The sequence below is a fragment of the Durio zibethinus genome, chromosome 14 (genome assembly GCF_047325235.1).
Source record: "Durio zibethinus cultivar Kanyao isolate XHJ-2024 chromosome 14, ASM4732523v1, whole genome shotgun sequence".
Lineage (NCBI taxonomy): Eukaryota > Viridiplantae > Streptophyta > Magnoliopsida > Malvales > Malvaceae > Durio > Durio zibethinus.
The window spans coordinates 12622144-12641039 of record NC_143175.1 but is presented as its reverse complement, the minus strand read 5'-3'; the positions used below and the strand labels follow the sequence as shown (position 1 = coordinate 12641039).

At 35.4% G+C, this 18896-nt stretch overlaps 3 protein-coding genes across 5 annotated transcripts; 1 reads left to right on the top strand and 2 right to left on the bottom strand.

Moving 5' to 3' along the window:
• The first annotated feature begins 1747 nt into the window (after positions 1–1747).
• On the top strand, positions 1748–3417 carry LOC111295685 (uncharacterized). Its single transcript, XM_022889297.2, has 3 exons — positions 1748–2005; positions 2091–2393; positions 3229–3417. Exons 1-3 carry the CDS (start codon positions 1899–1901, stop codon positions 3308–3310), a joined length of 492 nt encoding a protein of 163 aa, XP_022745032.2. The 5' UTR covers positions 1748–1898; the 3' UTR covers positions 3311–3417.
• A 310-nt stretch (positions 3418–3727) lies between these two features.
• LOC111295683 (calcium-transporting ATPase 4, plasma membrane-type-like) lies at positions 3728–11570 on the bottom strand. 2 transcript variants are annotated; one of them, XM_022889292.2, is made up of 7 exons: positions 11283–11570; positions 7556–7610; positions 5511–7465; positions 5081–5239; positions 4799–4970; positions 4390–4688; positions 3728–4225 (listed from the first exon to the last, which is right to left on the bottom strand). In XM_022889292.2, exons 1-7 carry the CDS (start codon positions 11454–11456, stop codon positions 3911–3913), a joined length of 3129 nt encoding a protein of 1042 aa, XP_022745027.2. In that variant the 5' UTR covers positions 11457–11570; the 3' UTR covers positions 3728–3910. The 2 variants fall into 2 exon arrangements, with proteins under 2 accessions (XP_022745027.2, XP_022745028.2); XM_022889293.2 differs by lacking the exon at positions 3728–4225 and having other exon boundaries at positions 4544–4699.
• Positions 11571–12585: 1015 nt separating this feature from the next.
• LOC111295684 (zinc finger CCCH domain-containing protein 46-like) lies at positions 12586–18105 on the bottom strand. 2 transcript variants are annotated; one of them, XM_022889295.2, is made up of 10 exons: positions 17808–18105; positions 16226–17463; positions 15924–16109; positions 15637–15822; positions 15467–15552; positions 14764–15015; positions 14493–14649; positions 14156–14362; positions 13939–14024; positions 12586–13822 (listed from the first exon to the last, which is right to left on the bottom strand). In XM_022889295.2, the coding sequence occupies exons 2-9, from the start codon at positions 17248–17250 to the stop codon at positions 13952–13954; spliced, it is 2172 nt and encodes a 723-aa protein (XP_022745030.2). In that variant the 5' UTR covers positions 17251–17463; positions 17808–18105; the 3' UTR covers positions 12586–13822; positions 13939–13951. The 2 variants fall into 2 exon arrangements, with proteins under 2 accessions (XP_022745030.2, XP_089599689.1); XM_089743563.1 differs by having other exon boundaries at positions 15643–15822.
• Positions 18106–18896: the final 791 nt, after the last annotated feature.

The following is an 18896-nucleotide window of genomic DNA, read 5'->3' as shown; positions in this document are numbered from 1 at the left end:
GACTCATTTGATATGATTATTTAAAATATTTTTTATTTTTATTTTTTTAAAAAAAATAACGCCGTGTTGATCTCACACCTAAATTTGATTTTTTTTTTCATTTTTTCGGTCTTTTTTTAAAATTCATGATATAAATTTTTCAAGAAAAAATCATTACTTCAAATATCGTATGATAACTCTAACTTTTTTTATTGCTTTTTATCTTATTTGCATTTTTTTCTTTTTAACGTAGGATCATTTTAAAAAATGAATTTGTACACATGGCATCTTTTTTTTAATGTTTTTTAATTTTTTAATTAATTAAATTATTATTTAATATCTTAATTTAAAAAATTAATATTTTAAATTTAATTAAGATGTCTACATGGTACCTCAATAAATGCCCTTCTCCTTTTTTAATTTCTCTTTTTACTTTTTTCTCATTTTTTTTGCATTTTATGCTTTTTATTAAATTAATTTTCTTATAAAAAATTAGGACAATGAAGATGCCTACATAGCATTTCATTTGTCTTTTTTTTTTTTTTTTTAATTAAATAAATTTTGTAATAAAATGTAATGATTGATAGAGATTGAAACAATACATATATGACATGTTTCAATCATCTCTGTTTTTTAGGGGGAACTTTTTTAAAAAATTGAGATCAAATTCGGACATGTAGAGGTTTTTTTTTTTAATGATATTAGAGTGAAAATGCATTTAAGGAATTTTATCCTAACGCATTTTGGGGTATATGTTGAAAATATATATTTTATTATTAATATAATTTTACATTTATATATGTATTACATTAACAAAATAATTATTTAATATTTTAAATTAAAAAATTAATATTTTAAATTCAATAAAAACGTCCCAATGGCACATTCTATGATTTTTTTCATTTTACAATTTCTTTTGTTTTTAATATTTATGTTTTAATTAAATATATTTTTTGATACTAGGAGGTTATCTACATGTCATCCTTATTTAGGTTTTTTTTTTAACTTTTTATTTTTTTATTAGATAAAATTTTGAAAGAAAAAAGAATTGAATAAATATGGCAAAGCAAAAAAAAAAAATTAAGCTGTTAATTTTTTTTTGTTTGATAAAAAATGAATATCTAATAAGTTTTAATCTATCTTAATACAACATGAACGTATTTTATAAGAATAAGTATCCAATTAAGTCGAATATATTTTTTTATAAAAAATTAGAAATAAGTATAAAGTAGATTTAAAACACTCTATCCTAAGTTGTATAATGGAATATATAAAAGTATATATTTTATCTATTTAATTTTATATAAATTTTATAAGAAGATAATATCAAGTACCCACCTAGCTCTTTCATTTGTTTTTTTTTTTTTTTTTTTTGACCTTTTTAATATATTTTTAAATTAGATAGATTGTTCAACAAAATAAACCAATTAATTGAAAAGACAAAATGAGTAGTATTCAGTAAAATTTTATCTGATTCAATTCAATATGAACACTTGTGAAAAATTAATTTCGAATAAATTTGAAATAAAAGACAAATTTTATTATTCATATGTCACATTCATTTAAATATTTTTGTTCCTTTTATTTTTTTAAAAAAAATTAAATAAATGTTTCAAAAACTAAATATAAATAATAAAATAAAAAAATTTTAACCCACCGCAACGCACGCCTAGTAAAATTAATCATTGATGAAATCAGTACTGCTAATTACCTCTTTGATGTAGCATTTTTTTTTATTAAAACCCAAAGTCACTGCCAAATGCCAAATGGTCAAGAACAACATCGTATGGTGGAACTTCTTGTTGTTTTAAGTTTTTAATCTTCCAAAGTGCTGCGTTTTCGGGGCAGTCCTGTTCCAGCTCCAGCGGTGGTTAATTTGGCAGAGAGAGAGAGAGAGAGAGAGAGAGAGAGAGAGAGAGATGTCTCTGGTAGACTATGCATCCTCTTCAGACGACGACGTTTCAGACTCCGAACATGAACCACCAGCACTTCCACCCCAGCGCCCCCCTTCTCCTCGTAAAACCCTGTGAGAAGCATATCGTTAATTGATCCTTCAAATATATCATTTTTAATTTGTCACAACTTTTGAAGGTGGTTAATCTAATTCGCAGGCCATCTGGGTCGTCGTTGGATCAAAGGCCAGAAACTTTTGAGAAGCTTCCGGATGCTTCGGTGCTTTTGAACTCTCCGAGGGTGTCATTAATAAGCGGCGACAACCACGCATCTGTGGTAGCGGCAGCGATGGCGGAAAGTGCGTCGCGTAAGCGACACTCAGAGGGGATGATGGGGTTGGGTTCCAGCGTTAGCGTACCACCCCCACCAAGGGCTAAACTTCCCAGAGCTACCTTACCTCATTCCAAGAGCGTTCCTGATACGGGAGGTGGCACCCTTGTTCCCCCTCAGCTCAAAGGAAGGTCAAAATACTTCCCTTTTACTTTGTTTCCTTCTACGATTTCAAAGCCCTTTGTTGAAATTGATTTAAACTTCTTGTTTAGAAGAATAAATTGTAATTTTATGCAACACCTTATCTGCTTAATTCTAGTACAATTTTTGTTAGCATTTATGATTTAGCCCATAAATCTCAATCCAAGGAAAACAAGGAACAAATTTGACCTCAAACATAAAGTTTCAGCTCAATAGAGCAGCTATTTGTTCACAATCACTACTTTGCTTTAGGCCATTGCTGAAGGTTTTAGCCATGAAGCAAATGCATTTTACTTTGAATAACTCAAGTTGACACTAACCTTTGCTTCCTACAACTTTTTTACAAGTCTTTTTTTTTTTTTTCACGGGCTTACAGCATCAGTGAAGAAATAGTACTAATGAATTCTTACTAGCCAAATCTTGATTTCTGTTTCTACGTCTTAATCACAAGAATTTGAGACTTTTCCTGCTTTGTTCTAATGTCTCAAGAAGCAAAACAGTGTGCTTTTCAGAGTGAAAAAGTTTCTTCTTATGCTTGATAAGACAACTATTTTCCTTGTGTTTCTTCTTTTCACCCGCAAATTGCCGCATTGCCTGGGGCCTAATACCATCAAGAAGCACACGATGGGCTGGAGAACTCCCTCATACTATCTACCATTTATATGACCTAAAGGCTAAAGTTCCTTGAACCCCATGTGGGGTAGTTTAATATCTTGACCTTCTTGCCAAATCATCCATGTCATGTCTGTTTTGGTTTGCTAATGTTGCATTCATTTATATTGGAGAAAATTTGTAGTAAATGATTCATGATTCAATTTTTGGCAGGAGTAATGTGGTCACTGAAGATATCAGCAAGCTATTTGTCAGCAGACATGCTGTTGCACAGCCCAGAGGACCTGAAAATTAGTCATAGTTTATTTCCTCTTGAAATTATTGCTTTATACAAACTGAAAACAGATGAACATCTTGAGGATTTTGATTTTGTATAAATATAAAGAACTTTATATTTTTGCACATGCTTGGATTCTCTAGTTTGGCTGAAGGCACGTAGCGGGTTCATATTGTTCTGTTGCAGAATTCATTGGTCAAAGTGGCTAATTGTTCAAATTAACTTTAGCTTTTATTTTTTAGGACAACTTGACAAACATGTGGAAATGCTAGTTTGAGTGTATGGCCACTCCATTAGATTTCATGTGCGTGTATGATTTCATATCATTGCATTTCTTTGAAGAGAACTACTATAACTTATTGGGTTACTGTCAAGTAAGCAAGCAGCAAAATTTTAGTTGCATTCTAACAGGGTCATTGTAGAAGTACAATGAGCTGAGAAACTGCAAAATCATGGCATCTTCTTGAATACTTTAAGTTAGCAGAAGTACAATGAATCATCAGAATATTCCTACTCTACTAGAAAAGAATTTTGTTGCCGCTTGTATTGGGCATCATTGTTTGAATTGATTTCCTCTGAGTTTGAAGCTGCATTGGCATTTCTAATAAGGTGGATCATTCATGCCATATCTGGACCACTTGGAAGTGGTTCGTAGCCATCATGGTGCTTGGTTGTGGCAGCTTCTTTGCTTTTGTCAACGGGTATGCATTTGAGGATAACAGAAACTATGAGGCTTCCTGCTCCAAGTAAAATGCTGGCTAGCCATAGCTCCCAGCTCAGTGGCACAGTGTTTGCAAAAGTACCCAAGAATTCAACTATTATGCTTTGAAAAGCCACCGTAGAGACCATCACCATAATAAATAGCCAACTATCAAAAATGCCTCGGAAAACATTGATCTTCTCCATATCCCTGCTATTGATTTCATTGAACACCTGAACAAAAGAAACAAAATGATGTAAAAATCTCAGTCCCCAGTCTGCAAAAGTCTTGTCTTCTGGGAAGATGAGCAAAGTACTTTTTGAAAGTGCATTATAAATTGAATGACAGCATGCTTAGAAAGTGAAGGAAAAGATGGGTAAAGATCGAGGCCCAGCACCTGGCAAAACACGAAGGTATTGAAGATGACTGTATTCAAAATAGCAGTAGCATCTGAACCAGAAAGCTGCAAAAGCCGTTTCCCTTCAAACTTGAGAATTGCAAGTACAATCAATTGATAAATGCTCTGGCCGATGATATTCCGCCACATGATCCTGGTAATGAAAGCTGCATCCCTTCCAATAGGAGGCCTTTTCATCAGGCCCTCGTGAGGAGGTTCCGTAGCCAATGCCAATGCTCCAAGAGTGTCCATGATCATGTTCACCCAGAGCAGCTGAACAGCCGTAAGAGGAGCAGAACCTGAAAAATTACTTCTCAAAGATGATTTGTCATCTGCATTATCTAAAGACAGGCTCAGGGTTTTAAGCTCAAACCAAGAAACAAATTTGCTACTCAATAAATGAAAGTACCTGAGATGCATGCAGAAATAAAATTGAGCATGAGTGCGACAATGTTAACTGTGAGCTGGAACTGTACAAACTTTTGGATATTGATATAAACTGCACGGCCCCATCTGTCAACATTCTGTATAGTTGTGAAGTTGTCATCCATTATGACAACATCGGCATTTTCTTTTGCGACCTGAAGGTGCGGTATTGCAGAAAGATGCTTAGCTAACAATGAAAGAGAAACAGCTAAGCGGACTAGGAAACAATTGATTGACACAAATGGTGGCAGAGATGAAAACAAACCTCTGTTCCGGCTATTCCCATAGCAAGTCCAATGTCAGCCTCATGCAAAGCAGGGGCATCGTTTGTCCCATCACCAGTCACCGCCACGACTTCTTTAAACTCCTTCCTCAAGTAAGTTACCAGCTTGTGCTTATCCAAGGGCAATGATCGCGCCATAACCTGCATATGCGTCAAGCATTTTATAGGGACTGCATACACATGCCACTTTGGTTCTGTTTTCAGCTCTAAACGTTTTTCTAAAATGCATAAATGAAAAATAATTTCTGATTTTTTTTAGTATAAACTGCATTTCAATTCTTAGAAAAACAGAACAAATTTTGGAAAGCGGAAAATCAAGTAAACTTTTTTACCTGGGCACATCTTGGTTGAGAAGAGAAAAGTTTTTCATTAAAAAAAAAAAAAACCCAAGTTCATAAAGCAATAGCAAGACCTGGAGTTTTGGTATTGTCTCCTCCATCTGCTGTGGACTCATGTCACGAAAATCTGGCCCTTCAATTGCCAAACCACCATTTGTCAAAATCCCACATTCTCTTGCTATAGCTTTAGCTGTGTTAATATTGTCTCCAGTGACCATCCGCACAGTTACCCCTGCAGCTAAACAAGTTTTCACAGCTTCCCTTACCCCAGGTCGCACAGGATCCTTAATTCCAATCACAGCGATAAGTGTATAATTATCTTCAGGAATGCTATTGCTATCTACATTAGAAGTGCCTCTTACATCCTTGAAAGCCAAGCATAGTGTTCTTAGGGCTTCACAGGCAAAGCCATTAATCACATCAGTGATGCACTTCCTCTGCTCTTCCGATAGAGGCTCGGCCTTACCGTCAGCATTGATTATCTTGCTGCAAGATTTTAAAATTATTTCTGATGCACCTTTGCAAAATGCTCTGTGCCCACCACCATTAGAAAGGGAGACAAGGACAGACATCTTTTTCTTCACTGAATTGAAAGGCTCGACTTTAAGAATTTCAGATTCCTTTCGATGGATTTCGAAGTCATTCCCCAAAAGCAAACCAAACTCTAATATTGCTGTCTCTGTTGGAGAGCCTAAAACGTTATTCTTTCCATCTTTTCCCTTGACTACTTCGGCACCAGTATTTTGAAATATCGACTGCAAAAGTATGTTGAATACTCCTCCAGCGATAGAGGACCGCAAAAAATCCTCACTTTTGTTTCCTTCAATTTTTATTGTCCGTCCACAGGTCCAAATTTTATTGACAACCATATGATTAGTAGTCAGTGTCCCGGTTTTATCGGTGCAAATGCTAGTGACTGAACCCATTGTCTCACATGCAGAGAGATGTCTCACAAGAGCTTTATCACTCATTAACTTTTTCATTGCAAATGCAAGACTTAATGTTACTGCCAGTGGTAATCCTTCTGGAACTGCAACTACAATGATAGTCACTGCAATGGCAAAGAAATTCAAGAGATTCAGTGCGTCGCTCACAGACCAGTTTGTAATCTCACCATGCAGCGCCTTTGTCACTAGAAACCTTATGGTCAGAACCAAAAATGTCAAAACAGAAAATGCCAAACCAATCTTTCCAATAACGGTCGCAACTCCATTGAGCTTCACCTGTAGTGGCGTTTCATCTTCTCCACCTTCACTTAGAGTAACCATCAGTCTTCCCCATTCAGTCCTCATACCAACTGTAGTTACCAACATTTTGCCAGAGCCATCTTGCACTTTTGTCCCTGAGAGAAGAAAAGGCCGCTGTTGAGTTATATTTACAGGTTCACTTTCACCTGACAAGCTTGATTCATCAATTGATAAGCTGTAACCAGATATAAGAACACCATCTGCAGGAACTTGATCTCCAATTGATAGATAAACAATATCCCCAACCACCAAATCATAGATAGAAATCTTTTGCCTGCACCCGTCTCTGGTGACCTGAACAACTATATTTTTCTTCTCTTTATCCAAGTCTTTGAATTGCAAGGACTGCTTGTAGTCACTTATGGCAGTAACCAATACCACCAGGAAAATGCAGAATACTATTCCTAGCCCATCATACATACCTGTAGGCCATCCTTCAGTAGCAATTCCAACAACTACAGAAACAGCAGCACATACCATGAGAATAATCAAAGTCAAGTCATGCAGGGCTTCCCACACAAACATCCAAAAGGATCTAGCAGGTTTCTCAGCAAATTGGTTGTAGCCATATATATTTTGCCTGAGTGAAACATCAGTTGGAACAACACCGTCGGTCAGAGATACAGAGACTTTTTTTGCTAAGCCTTCAACTCCTCCATGATCTTCGAAGCTCTTCATGTCATGGGACTGAACAATGAATGCTAGCTCATCAGCTCCAATGCCAAAACCAGCTTGCCTAACATCTTCCGGAAGCTTGTAGTTGTCCTGAACTCGCTTGCCTGCTGTTCTAGGCACCAGATAGAGTTAGATGATTGAAAAGGGAAATTTTAATTTGGATGGATAACGAGATCATCATCTAGTAGAGATTGTACCATCAATGAAATTCAATGCCGCTTTTTGCACGTAAAGAGCTACTCTAATTTTTTCCTGGCAAAAGATGATGAAGATATAATAAGTGTAGGTATATATTGGAAAACCAAACATACAATAGTCGGGGAAGAGCGGAAGCGTCCAAAATACATGAACTCTGTTTAGATTTTAGGGAACAGCACTAGTCTGCAAAAATGCTGGCGAGACACGATCACTGATCACAGATCACAGGGTCAAACTATCCTGAAATAAGCCTAGCGGGGAGATTATCTTTTGGTTGAAGCGTAAATATCAAAGTGCATTGATGTTAAAACAGAAAGAACATTGAAAATCTTTGGTTGCTGCCACCACCAGAATATACTAACAACACACATGACATCCATGGGTCTAAAAGACTGAAACTATTAGATGAGGATAATGGCAGCAAAAGTGGACAGCACACACTGACAGGGTTTCGACTCTATAATCTATAGCCATCATCATTGGCTCAGTTGTTTCACCAATCCGACTAAATATGGATATCTTTGTACCTCAAAATTCAATATTCCAAAAGACTTGGGACGGTAAATTTAAACCAAACTTATAAGGTACTAGTGGTAATGTCATCCTTTAAGAGGAGGTATGCCACAATTCGGTTAAAGCTCGGTTTTTAGAGTTTCATAAGTACTGCTTAAGACTTCAACAAGAAATGAAAGAATATCACATATGCCCTTGAGTAATTATGGCCCAGCAATATGATGATTTTATCTTTTATTTGTTTATTAGCTCTTTCAGTTGGTTATTTTCGACAGCACTGAACAAAACAAATGTAAGTCAATCATTGTTGGAGAAAAGACAATGATTATATATTTTAAAAAAGCAGTTGTATAAAATACTACTAGTTAACGTTTTGACCAACATTGTTTGTTTTAAAATCTTATGAATGTATCAACCATTCCACAAACAAGAAAACCAGAGTGTATCTAACTAATTTTGGCTAAATCTAAAGTGAAAGTTGTGTGAGTATTGATTGACAAGCTTAGTGGATTGTCCCATCTGGCAATGGATATATTGGAGTGAATGAGTGATGTTCCCTTCTTTGCTTCAAAAGAAATTAATTTTTGTTATCTGGTCAGGATTCTTCTCAACAAAATAATAATAGCTCCCTGGCTTTATTATGGCACCATTTCTTCCGATCATAATAAGAAAAAGAAGACTGAGTTGCAACTTGGTGGAAATTATGGAAAAATTATTGAGCCATCCAAGAGTTGAGTCAAATTGTTCTATTTAAGTGTTTTAAACACTCACAATTCACAATTTCCTTAACAATCTTATGCAATCTTTGTGCTCGTTTAAGTTCTGTGTGAATTTGGACTATTCAATCAACCTCCACATTTTGATCAATTAGAGCTTTTGATAAAATAAAATTAAAAAAAAAAAAAAAAACCCACACATGACATGCATCAGGCGATTTCTTTTTTACCAAAAGAAGTGAGCGGAAAGGGCTCCGACCTTTTTAACCCACATTCAACAAAATTCTATTGAACAAACTTCTTTTGGCTTACCTGAGATAACAAACGAAGATTCCAGTCGAAAGCAAAACTAAAGTTAAAGCTGCAGCCATCAATGATGGACTATTGCATGCATGCTGGCGTGCGCAGTTGGTTTTGTTTTACGCGTTTTCGACATTTCTAACAAGAAAGCCGACCATAACTAGTACTAGGAAATTGAAGACCACCTCCAAAATCAAAAGTACTAACATGTGAAAACAAGGACCACGGAGGCGGCCCCAATTGAAGAATTGTTTGCTTCGCATCTTATTGTCCACGTCATAAAACTAGTGCGCAATATAGTAGTTGACATAGACGATCGACTACCTTAGCTAAATAGCCTGCAATTTGTTTGTTTCGTGAACGAGACGATTCATCCAACACCACAGACGTCACAGTCATCGACTCGTCGTAGAGTGAAAGCAAACAACAGCGTTTCTTTTAATAACAGGCATTGACTGGTCTAAATTCAAAGGTAACGATTAAAACTATGGACGAGATACCCTGGTTATATGATCATCAAACCCTTTACTACGGGTCGTTTCGGTGGGGTGATGTTCAAATTAGAATTCAACCTAGTTTGAAATAATTTAGGCCTTTTTTGCTAATCCTACCTATATCTATCTTATTTTGACCAACTTGAAAAGGATAGAACAGGAGTTAAATTACTTGGTTGGATTGTGTTTGTGTTGGAAATTTCAAGTCATACCACGTTGGGTTAAGAAAATATAATTTCCTTTCAAATTCGGGTAAAAGAAAACTAGAATCGAATTCAGATTATTTCATTCTTAAATTAATTTGAATTAGAATCATTTTAAGTTTAATCTGGGATCATTTATATTTAATTTGTTAATTTTTAAAATCAAATAAATATAATCAAATTATATAAAAAAATAATGTTAAATTATTTAAAATTATTTTGTTAATAATATAAAATTACGTTACATTAAATATAAAATTAAGTTTGTTCATGATAAAAAATTATTAATGATTTTTGTTGAATAATACTTAATATTTATTTTTAATATTTTATGTTTTACATATTAATTTATAATTAATGATTTATATTAATTTTATAAAATAATATTTGTCCACATTACTCATTAATAATGAATTGAAAATATATAAATAATTATATATTTAAAAAAAAATCACCACCAGAATTACCACTAAAAAGTAAAATATGTTATTAAGAGTACCATTGGTATTGATTATTTAATCGACCTAATGGTATTATTTCTAAAATATCAAAATTACTTAGAGATCTTATTAATTTAACTTTAATAATTGATCATTTGAATAACAAATGATACAATGAAAAATGAAAATGGGATATTACCTATTGTCTGTTGGTATGGTATGGTATGGCATGACATGACTTGGTTTGGTTTGGTTTTAATTTTTTAAATTATAAAATTTAGTTTTGAGTATTCATTTTATGTATAACAACATAAATTTAATTGCATATGAAGAAATTATACTATATATATAATCTTTTAAAATTTTGTTCATAAAAAAAACTTGATAATTTCATTTGTTTAATACAACTAATCTTAATACTAATTACTTATAAATTATAAGATTATTATAATATTTTAAATCTATTATTAAACTATATTTTATTTAAAATTGATAGTTAATTTTTATATTTATTACTTATAAATAATAATAAAATAATAAATTTTGAGATATAAAATTAAATTAATTAATAGATCACTTTTTCAATGTTTTCTTTCCTTGAGAAAATGAAACTAGTTTAGAAGTTAAATTTATTATTTTTAATTACATTAATATTTTAAAAATAAAATTATGTTCAATATAATTTTGAATCATTTTAAAGAAGTATTTCAAGTTTGGATTAATTCGAGTTGAAATTACTTTGAGTTTGATTCAATTCATGTTTGTATCAAATCGAATTTGGGTCAATTTAGAATCAAGCTGGATGAAATCTGCAGAATCAGTTTTTCTACCTCTAATCACAATGCAAGAAATGCATCAAATCCAATAGCAAAACTTTTTTAATCATAGTCATTGGCTTGATATAAAACTAATGTTGTTGGGAAAATTAGAAGAAAAACAAATCAAGAAACGAAAGGCAATAGTATATAACACTAAAACAATAAAAAATACGTATCACTAAAGCCAAAAAAAAAAAAAAACACACACACACACACACACAAAGGAAAGGGAATTAAAGAACCTGGAGGATTCGACGCTTGCGATCAGCTTCAGCACGTTTAGCAAGATCAGCAACCATGCGAAACCTGCGGCGAGGGTTCTTGACGAGGGAGACTGCACATCTCCATCTCCTTAAAGCGTCTTCGGATGGCCTTTTGTGTTCAACAGCGAAGTTCTTTCTCAGGTAATCCTCCATATATATATATATATATGTATTTAACGACGTACGTAGGGATGGATGAGTTATTGCGGTCTCTCAAATCTCAATAATTTGGATTTCTGAACCTGATCCTGATTTGCATGCAGGAGATGAATGAAGGACGGATACGTTTTTCATGGACTAGTACAATCTTTTGATTTGCAGAGAAGAAATGTTCAAAACCTGGCCGTGATTGGCGGGAAGAAGGAAAACAGACACATGATTTCTGTACATATGGAGGATATATGTATTATATATATAGCCTCCGTTGACATTCCAACTCTTTCTAAAAATTCAAATATCATAAACTTCAACATGCGTTTTATACTAAAAATATTCTTTTTTTTCTTTGTACATGCGAAATTCATTCAGTTTGAACTATGCAGTAGAGAGACACCTCTTTTTTTGTTAGCTCTCTTACCATTATCACATCTTATAAATTTCAACCATCCCATCCCTTTCTACAAATGATATTTTCAATTCTAACCATTTACACTTTTTATACTAGTATAAAAAGAATAGTAAAGGTGAGCAGCCCAGGCGGCCTGCTAGGCTCATTGACCGGCTGTTGGAGCTCATCAAACTTGACTGGGCTGATCAGCTTCTTCATAGAATTGAGCTGAAACTGGCCTTTACATCCATTTAAGCTTGTATTGGGCTTCTTATAAGGAAATTAATCATCCGCTCCTCTTAAATACACCAAATTTTCAACTAACTTGTGCTTCAAACATCTACTTCTTTGACGAATCTGATTCCCACGTTTGAATCTTGGATGTTCCCGTTCCTCAACTTCTATTGTTTCCCTTCTTCGCAAAACAGATGAAATTAATAGTTTTTCTCAACCACATTTTCCTTGAAATTTCCCTCCTTTCTTCCCACCAAATAGCCTATATCTGTAGTTCCCCTTTATGGAGATAAATAATGTTGGCTACATATGCAGCAGCCAGAACCTAACTCTTGGAATACCTCAAATTTTCTTCCTAAAGAAACAATTACTGCCATCATATGATCGTAAACGAATTAGCGGAAGAGTCTTTAATGCTCTAATCAACAAACTTTCCTGGCCTTTGAATACAGATTTCAAGGGAGGCCACAGTGAAGGTAGACAAAAACACCCCCATAAGGAGAAAATTGAAGAAAAAATTTATTGCGACAATCGCAGAAGGAAAGCCACAGTCATGCACACAGACACAGCCCCAAAGATTCCCACTGTGCAGTGCAACCGTGCACTTTTGTCCATCGTGTGGCATCACATTCACGTCTTTCTTTTCTTTATAAGATCGAAGGGAGTGTACTCTTTTATGCCGCTAATAGCATTGCTAGGCAGCAATGACTCAGGAGAAGCCTAAAATGTTGCGTCATTCAGTCTCAGTCACATGGCTGAGTGCAGCTGGCATTAAGGACCCACTTACTTACATAAATTATTACCACTTTTTAAAACAAGAGTAGGACCCACTTCTACTGTCAGTGACCCACGTTCCGTTGTGTCTTGTGGCCCTTCCTGCATCTCCTCTGTGACTGGGAATCTCTAAATCCTGACCCCACCCAATAATAATTCTACCGCTATCGCTGTTGCGTTTGCTGGCGAGATTCCTACACGAGACAAATTCTTGTAATACATAAAGCTTAAAAACAGACAGAAAAAACCAATAGGATTAGAGTTTACAAATTACAACTCCTCTTTCTCTGTTTTTCTTTGATGCTTTTACTAGTAAAAATCTTCCGTCTCTCCTAATCTAAGGGATTGACACGTGTGTAGCAACTGGCTACAAATAACAACAAATACACAAGGTAACACTTTGAATTGAGATTAAACGAATGTCTGATCTTCCCCGCATCCCCCCAGACAGATGTCTCGCCCCCATTTTTACCCCCATACATTACACTTTGCATTTACCGTTTCTGCCTGTGGGTGTGCTTCCCTGCTTCTGCTGATGCTGTACAAAAAAGAGATTTTGATTGTACCCTAACATAGACTAACGAGCTAAAAAACCAAATATGGGATTTTCCTTGTTTCTTCCAGGGAAACCATCAGCACTGGAAAAGAGGAGGAAGGGGAAGAAATTACAGTTCGCAGGGAGTTACAACTACACATTGACTGTGTGATCCTCTTTTTCTTCTTTGCTTTTACCTGTGGTCCAAACTCAACTACCGAAACAATAGATAACAATATTACTAGAACAAAAGGAATGGCTAACCCACTTCGTTCACTACCTTTCTTTGTATACATTTTGTATGATAGTAAGTAGTATAGTCTTTGACCATGATAACGATATTGGTTGAGGTGGTTCTGATTGCAGTGTCTGTTCTCCACAGATCTATGATGTGATTTTTTTTTTTGTTTGGCTGTACTTTCAGTCTTCCTGTAAAGAGAAGCCAACCTCATCAGCAAAACAAAACCACAATTTCGCCAGCACATATATAGAAATCAAAACAGAAATAATGTATTAAAGAAAAGAATCCTAAGATATCCATTTACCTACGCATAGAAGCTAAATTCCAACAGGGCAAGTCGGGCCGCCAGTGCCCGCACACATACCAATGGTCCCATGTCCAGACGAGAACCTGAATTGAGAGGCACAGGTCGAGTTACAAATCATTTTGATACATGGTATTTCCAACCTTATAATTCTGTTTATAATCGTAATGATAATATTATTACAATAAGAGTCGTTCTCCAACTAACAATAATGTACCTGCGCATTTGGCAGTTGAAGGAGTTGAAGGATGCCATGTCTAATGCATTATTTGCAGGAAGTAAAGTTGAAGAAACCCAATTATTGTTAACAGAAGCCAAGACTGAAGCATCCTTATTTACTTCAGAATTGGAGATAACTGACAAGTACTCTCCAGAAGTTTTTGTAGGAGATGCAAAAGGACTATCAGGAAGGTTGTGCTCCAAACTGCAATTAGTTACAAAAGATGCATAAGTTTACAACCAATAGGCTATTTGATTGTCCCCAGAAATTGTAGGTTATTCTCAGTTTACTCCTGATTTCAATCTGAATGCACAAAGTTCCTTTACTTGTATACCTTACTGGCAGATCACCATCTTCACAATGAAGGCTCTCCTCACCACTACCATTATCTTCAGTACTGGCCGATTCTTTACCGAATGCAGTAGCAGTACTGGCTGCTTGTTTCTCAGGAGTAAAGACAGACATAGCCGGCACAGGGCTAGAACAATTCTCTGCAATGAAAGATAGCAAGTAATCTACTCTTTCCAGTATAGAATGCCGATTCATATGCACTAGGCAGATGATCATACTAGATTATTGAGTGTTGTATTTGAATGGAGGTGTACCTTGTGGAGCTTCTTGACTGCTGTGAAATTGAGGAAGTACAAGAGACTGGCTGAACAGGCTTGGTGAGTGAGTAGGTGATGGAATGGGACTGCCACTAGAAAGGGCCATGTGATGGTGATGCTTCTTGACATCAAGGAGTTGCAGACTCATCAACCTTCTATTCTGAAGCTCAAAAGCTTGTCGCAGATCAGCTTGCTCCTCCAGCTTACCCCTCCATAACATGTCCCGTGTATTGTAAAACATCCTTGCTCCTAATTGCACACACAGATTTTTAGGCATATATAACACAAAAAAATATAAATGAGATGTTAAGATTTGTGGAGTCTACTAACTCTAACGCTAATTATCCGTATACAAAATTTTACAAGTAATAATATTAAAGGTATTTTGAATTTTTTGCACGTATAATTTGATCATTTTAATTCTTACTTGTATTTAAAAAGCCATCAGTTTAAGGTTGATTATCACACTTTATAATCCCTCTTTTTCATAGTGAAATTTTGCAGTGGCTGCAAAATAGGTTGAGAGTGACATATACTTATTTATTATTGTTTTCTAAAAAAATACTAGACAGAATAGTAGATGTAACTCTTATGTTGAAAGATTTTTGCACTTGTTTATTATCTCTTTCTGAAAAAAAAAAAAAAAAGGGACTTTAACCCTAACATGAGAGACAATTTTGGTTTCTTGGCTTCTGCTTACCATGGTCAAATGGGTCTCTAGAATCAAGGCCAGTTGGGGTAACACAAGGAGAGTACTCTCCTCTTTCCACTTGTTGCTGCTGCTTCCTGCAAGATAACAAGAAGCACTAATAGATCTATACCAAGTTCGCAAGTCATCCCCAAATAAGATTTTTAAGTGTGCGAGAGTGCCTGTACTTGTCTAGGACTTTTCCTTTCTCCTTGTAAGGCTTCACCAGAACCCGGGCGTCGCAAACAAAATGAGGATTCCCTTTAGCCAGAATGATCTTCACGGTCTCAGGATAAACAAAAGTAACAAATCCAAACATTCTCTTCTGCTGATATGGTATCCTCACATCTTGAACGGGTCCATAAATACTTAAAGGAGAAGAACAATAAGTTTAGCAACAAAGTGAATTTCACCTAACTGCATAGACAGATGTGATAGAACCTTATAGAGTACATCATTCAACAAAAACCTGAAATAATTTGACACGTCCTCCTCTCTGAAAGTGCTATCAGCTGGGAAAGTCAAGTAGATCTGTCTTGATGCCGGGTTAACCATTCCTGCTTCACCGTTTATTGAAAAACCGTTCCTTTCAAGCTTGGAACGGTTAAACTTGTTCATATCATCACCCATCATCAAAGTAGCAGCAGCTGCAGCCCTATAGTTTTAACCAAAATGAAATCTTTTAACATTACCACACACCAAAGAATTAAATCAAAGCTCAATCTTCAACTACATACCAGATAGCACAAGAAGGAATTAATCACTAAGTACCTCTGAGTATCATTTTGTTGCTGTTGAAGAAAGAAATTCATGCACTTTGGGGAGTAAGGAAAAGAAGCAGAACCCAGGAACTGAGAAGCAGCAGCCAACCTTTGTTGTTGAGCGGATTTAGATCTAAGTAACTCATGGCACTGGTCCATCATCTCAATCTTGTTAGGGGACCCAACCATGGTGGCACCTTCTGCACCGACAACCATTGAACCAGACTCCCCAAGCGCTCCATGAATAAATCTGCAATTATTCCCATTTTTACAGTACCCTCTAGCAAAATACAAGCAGGGTCTCCACCCAAACCCTGAAACCGGGTCATCAGCTCCTAAAATATCGCTCGCAGAGCTACTCCTGTGAAAGGAACTTCCCCAATATGAGGGGAAACCCATGGCGTCAGTGCTACCGCAAGCAGCTGCAACTGAACTCGAGGACATGTCAGCTGCTTGCGGGTAGAAAAAATCATTGTTTTTGGGGTTAAGCTGCGGTGAGCTTTCATTGAGGAAAGATAGCTGGTCTTGAAGTTGAAACTCGTCAATCATATCAATACCTTCTCCATTTCCATAGAAAGGTAAAGAAGAAGGATTTATAGACCCACTGCATGGACTGATCAACTCATCCGCGTTTGGAAGCTCAGATAAAGCACTCCAAGAAGAACTACCAGAAGAAATGGAAGGTTTTGTAGGGATCGAGAGAGAAGATGGAAGATTGACTCCAGCGTTCCCTAGAAGCCTGGAAGCATATGAGCTTTGTCTTGAAATAGTAACAGTATTTGGGTTGTCTGCAAGAAAAGGAGAAGGAGATGATGTTGTTGAAGGTGTAGAAGGAGAGTTAGTGGGAACGCGGAGCTCCTTTTTTGCCTTGAGAATCACTGAGTGAAGTAAAGCTTTGGGACCAAAGGCTAAACGAATCATCTCCTTCTCGCCATGATCTTGAATGAGCAGTAGACCCATGATTCTGGAAGCATTTTCTGGCTCTGACTCTTGGATTCTTGAGAACACAATTCTTGTTGCTTCATAGCCATCCATAATTGAAAGCACACCAACCCCGAACGCTCTCCAAATATTGTTTAGTTGCTGTATACTTCACGTTTCTTGTTTAATTTTGAGAGAGTGAGTAATGGAATGTTTTGAGTAAGGTATGTGTAAGTAAAGCTTCTTTCTCAACCACAAGCTCTACCTACCAACTTGGGACCAGTTAGCAGCAGTCAGTGTCTCTATCCTTCCCTCTTTCTCTGATTCCTGCAAAAGAATAGAAGCCCCATAGTGCGGAAATGTAAAGAAAATAAATTTATAGAACAGAAAGGAAAAAAGAGAATCAAAAAGAGTATTCCCGTGTGGAGATTTAAAAGGAAGAAAAAGAAGAAAATATGGTGGTTGAATTTCTTTATAAAGCAAACATCAGCAAAAGTTGCAGACGCCAAAGGAGAAAGAGCAACAACCCTTTTTCTTTTTTTTTTCTTTTTCCTTTTCCTTTATAGATAGAGAGAGCTTCCTTCCTAGTTTTTACTAGTTACTTCCCTTTGAACGTTTTTAGTAACTAAATTTGAGAAAACAGTTTTTGGGTAGGAGAGTACGGGCTTTACCCATTAAAGAGAGAAAGACTGGGATTTTAAGGTCGTTGTCTCGTTGATCTTTCTCTTTTTTTTTAAGACAAAGATTTGCGAAAGAAGAAGAGAAAGGGATCAAAGTGAAGTCTATTGTTGGTGTTTTTTGTGTCTCTGAATTAGCGCCTTAAGCCAAACCACCGCCTTCTTTCATTCAAGCCAGTGAGCAGAGCACAGGGAGGAGCAGCAGCAGTAGCAGTAGCAGTAGCTGAGGCACTAACAATTGCTTCTCTGTTGCTGCTTTGTTTTTTGGGTTCTAGTGCTATTTTGGGCAGACAAAGCTTAGGGCTTTGGAGCTATCAATTTCAGCTCTCTCTGTCTCTCTCGCTATCAAGTCTCAGCAAGTGGAGATTGCTTTCTCTCTCATTTGAAGCTAATACAAACAAAACAAAAAGAATGGTAAGCGGCAGGAAGAGAAAGAAAGAAAGAGAGAGAGAGAGAGAGAGTGGGGAGTTGGGGTGATATGAGTGGGATCCAGAATCCAGATGCGTTCTTCAAGTACTGTATGTTCTCTTGCCTCAATGCTCCTCACCCGGGTCCTGACTCACTCACGCTCTCTGTTAGACTGGCATTTTGACTGTTAAGCATTAACTTACTCAAATCAAACAAAAAAAGAAACTCCCACAATTTCTCTCTGTCATACTCAGCCTTCTTTCTTAATCTCGTTTAGGGCTGAGCAAACGGAAATTTTGATTAATTCGATCGTAAAATTTAAATAATTAATTTAATTTACAATAAAAATTAAATCAATTGATATATATAAAAAAATTAAAAAATTTAAATCGAATTAAGATCATAATTTTGATTTTTTTTAAATTAATTGATTTTAATTTTAATTTTTTACATTAAATGTATTTACCTCATATAATTGAATATACTTATATTATATTTTTTTAATTAGTTATTTAATATTAAATTAGATATTTTAATTTATTTGATTTAGATATTTTAAAATAAAAATTGATCATTTTAATTATTTAAATTAAAATAATAACTAAAATATTGATATAACTTGAATTATTCGATCATTTTTTTTAATTTTAATCAAATTTTGTTCAATCCTAATCT

What these genes read in the sequence shown, in the direction of transcription:
- LOC111295685 (XM_022889297.2), top strand. Translation starts at nt 1,899, where the DNA reads ATGTCTCTGGTAGACTATGCATCCTCTTCAGACGACGACGTTTCAGAC. An exon ending in CCTTCTCCTCGTAAAACCCT is followed by an intron (nt 2,006 to 2,090) that starts GTGAGAAGCATA and finishes TCTAATTCGCAG; the next exon opens with GCCATCTGGGTCGTCGTTGG. An exon ending in CCCCCTCAGCTCAAAGGAAG is followed by an intron (nt 2,394 to 3,228) that starts GTCAAAATACTT and finishes AATTTTTGGCAG; the next exon opens with GAGTAATGTGGTCACTGAAG.
- LOC111295683 (XM_022889292.2), bottom strand. Translation starts at nt 11,456, where the DNA reads ATGGAGGATTACCTGAGAAAGAACTTCGCTGTTGAACACAAAAGGCCA. An exon ending in TGGGAATAGCCGGAACAGAG is followed by an intron (nt 4,971 to 5,080) that starts GTTTGTTTTCAT and finishes CCGCACCTTCAG; the next exon opens with GTCGCAAAAGAAAATGCCGA. An exon ending in ATACCTTCGTGTTTTGCCAG is followed by an intron (nt 4,226 to 4,389) that starts GTGCTGGGCCTC and finishes TCTTTTGTTCAG; the next exon opens with GTGTTCAATGAAATCAATAG.
- LOC111295684 (XM_022889295.2), bottom strand. Translation starts at nt 17,250, where the DNA reads ATGGATGGCTATGAAGCAACAAGAATTGTGTTCTCAAGAATCCAAGAG. An exon ending in CAACAAAATGATACTCAGAG is followed by an intron (nt 16,110 to 16,225) that starts GTACTTAGTGAT and finishes TTAAAACTATAG; the next exon opens with GGCTGCAGCTGCTGCTACTT. An exon ending in GACGTGTCAAATTATTTCAG is followed by an intron (nt 15,823 to 15,923) that starts GTTTTTGTTGAA and finishes TTCTCCTTTAAG; the next exon opens with TATTTATGGACCCGTTCAAG.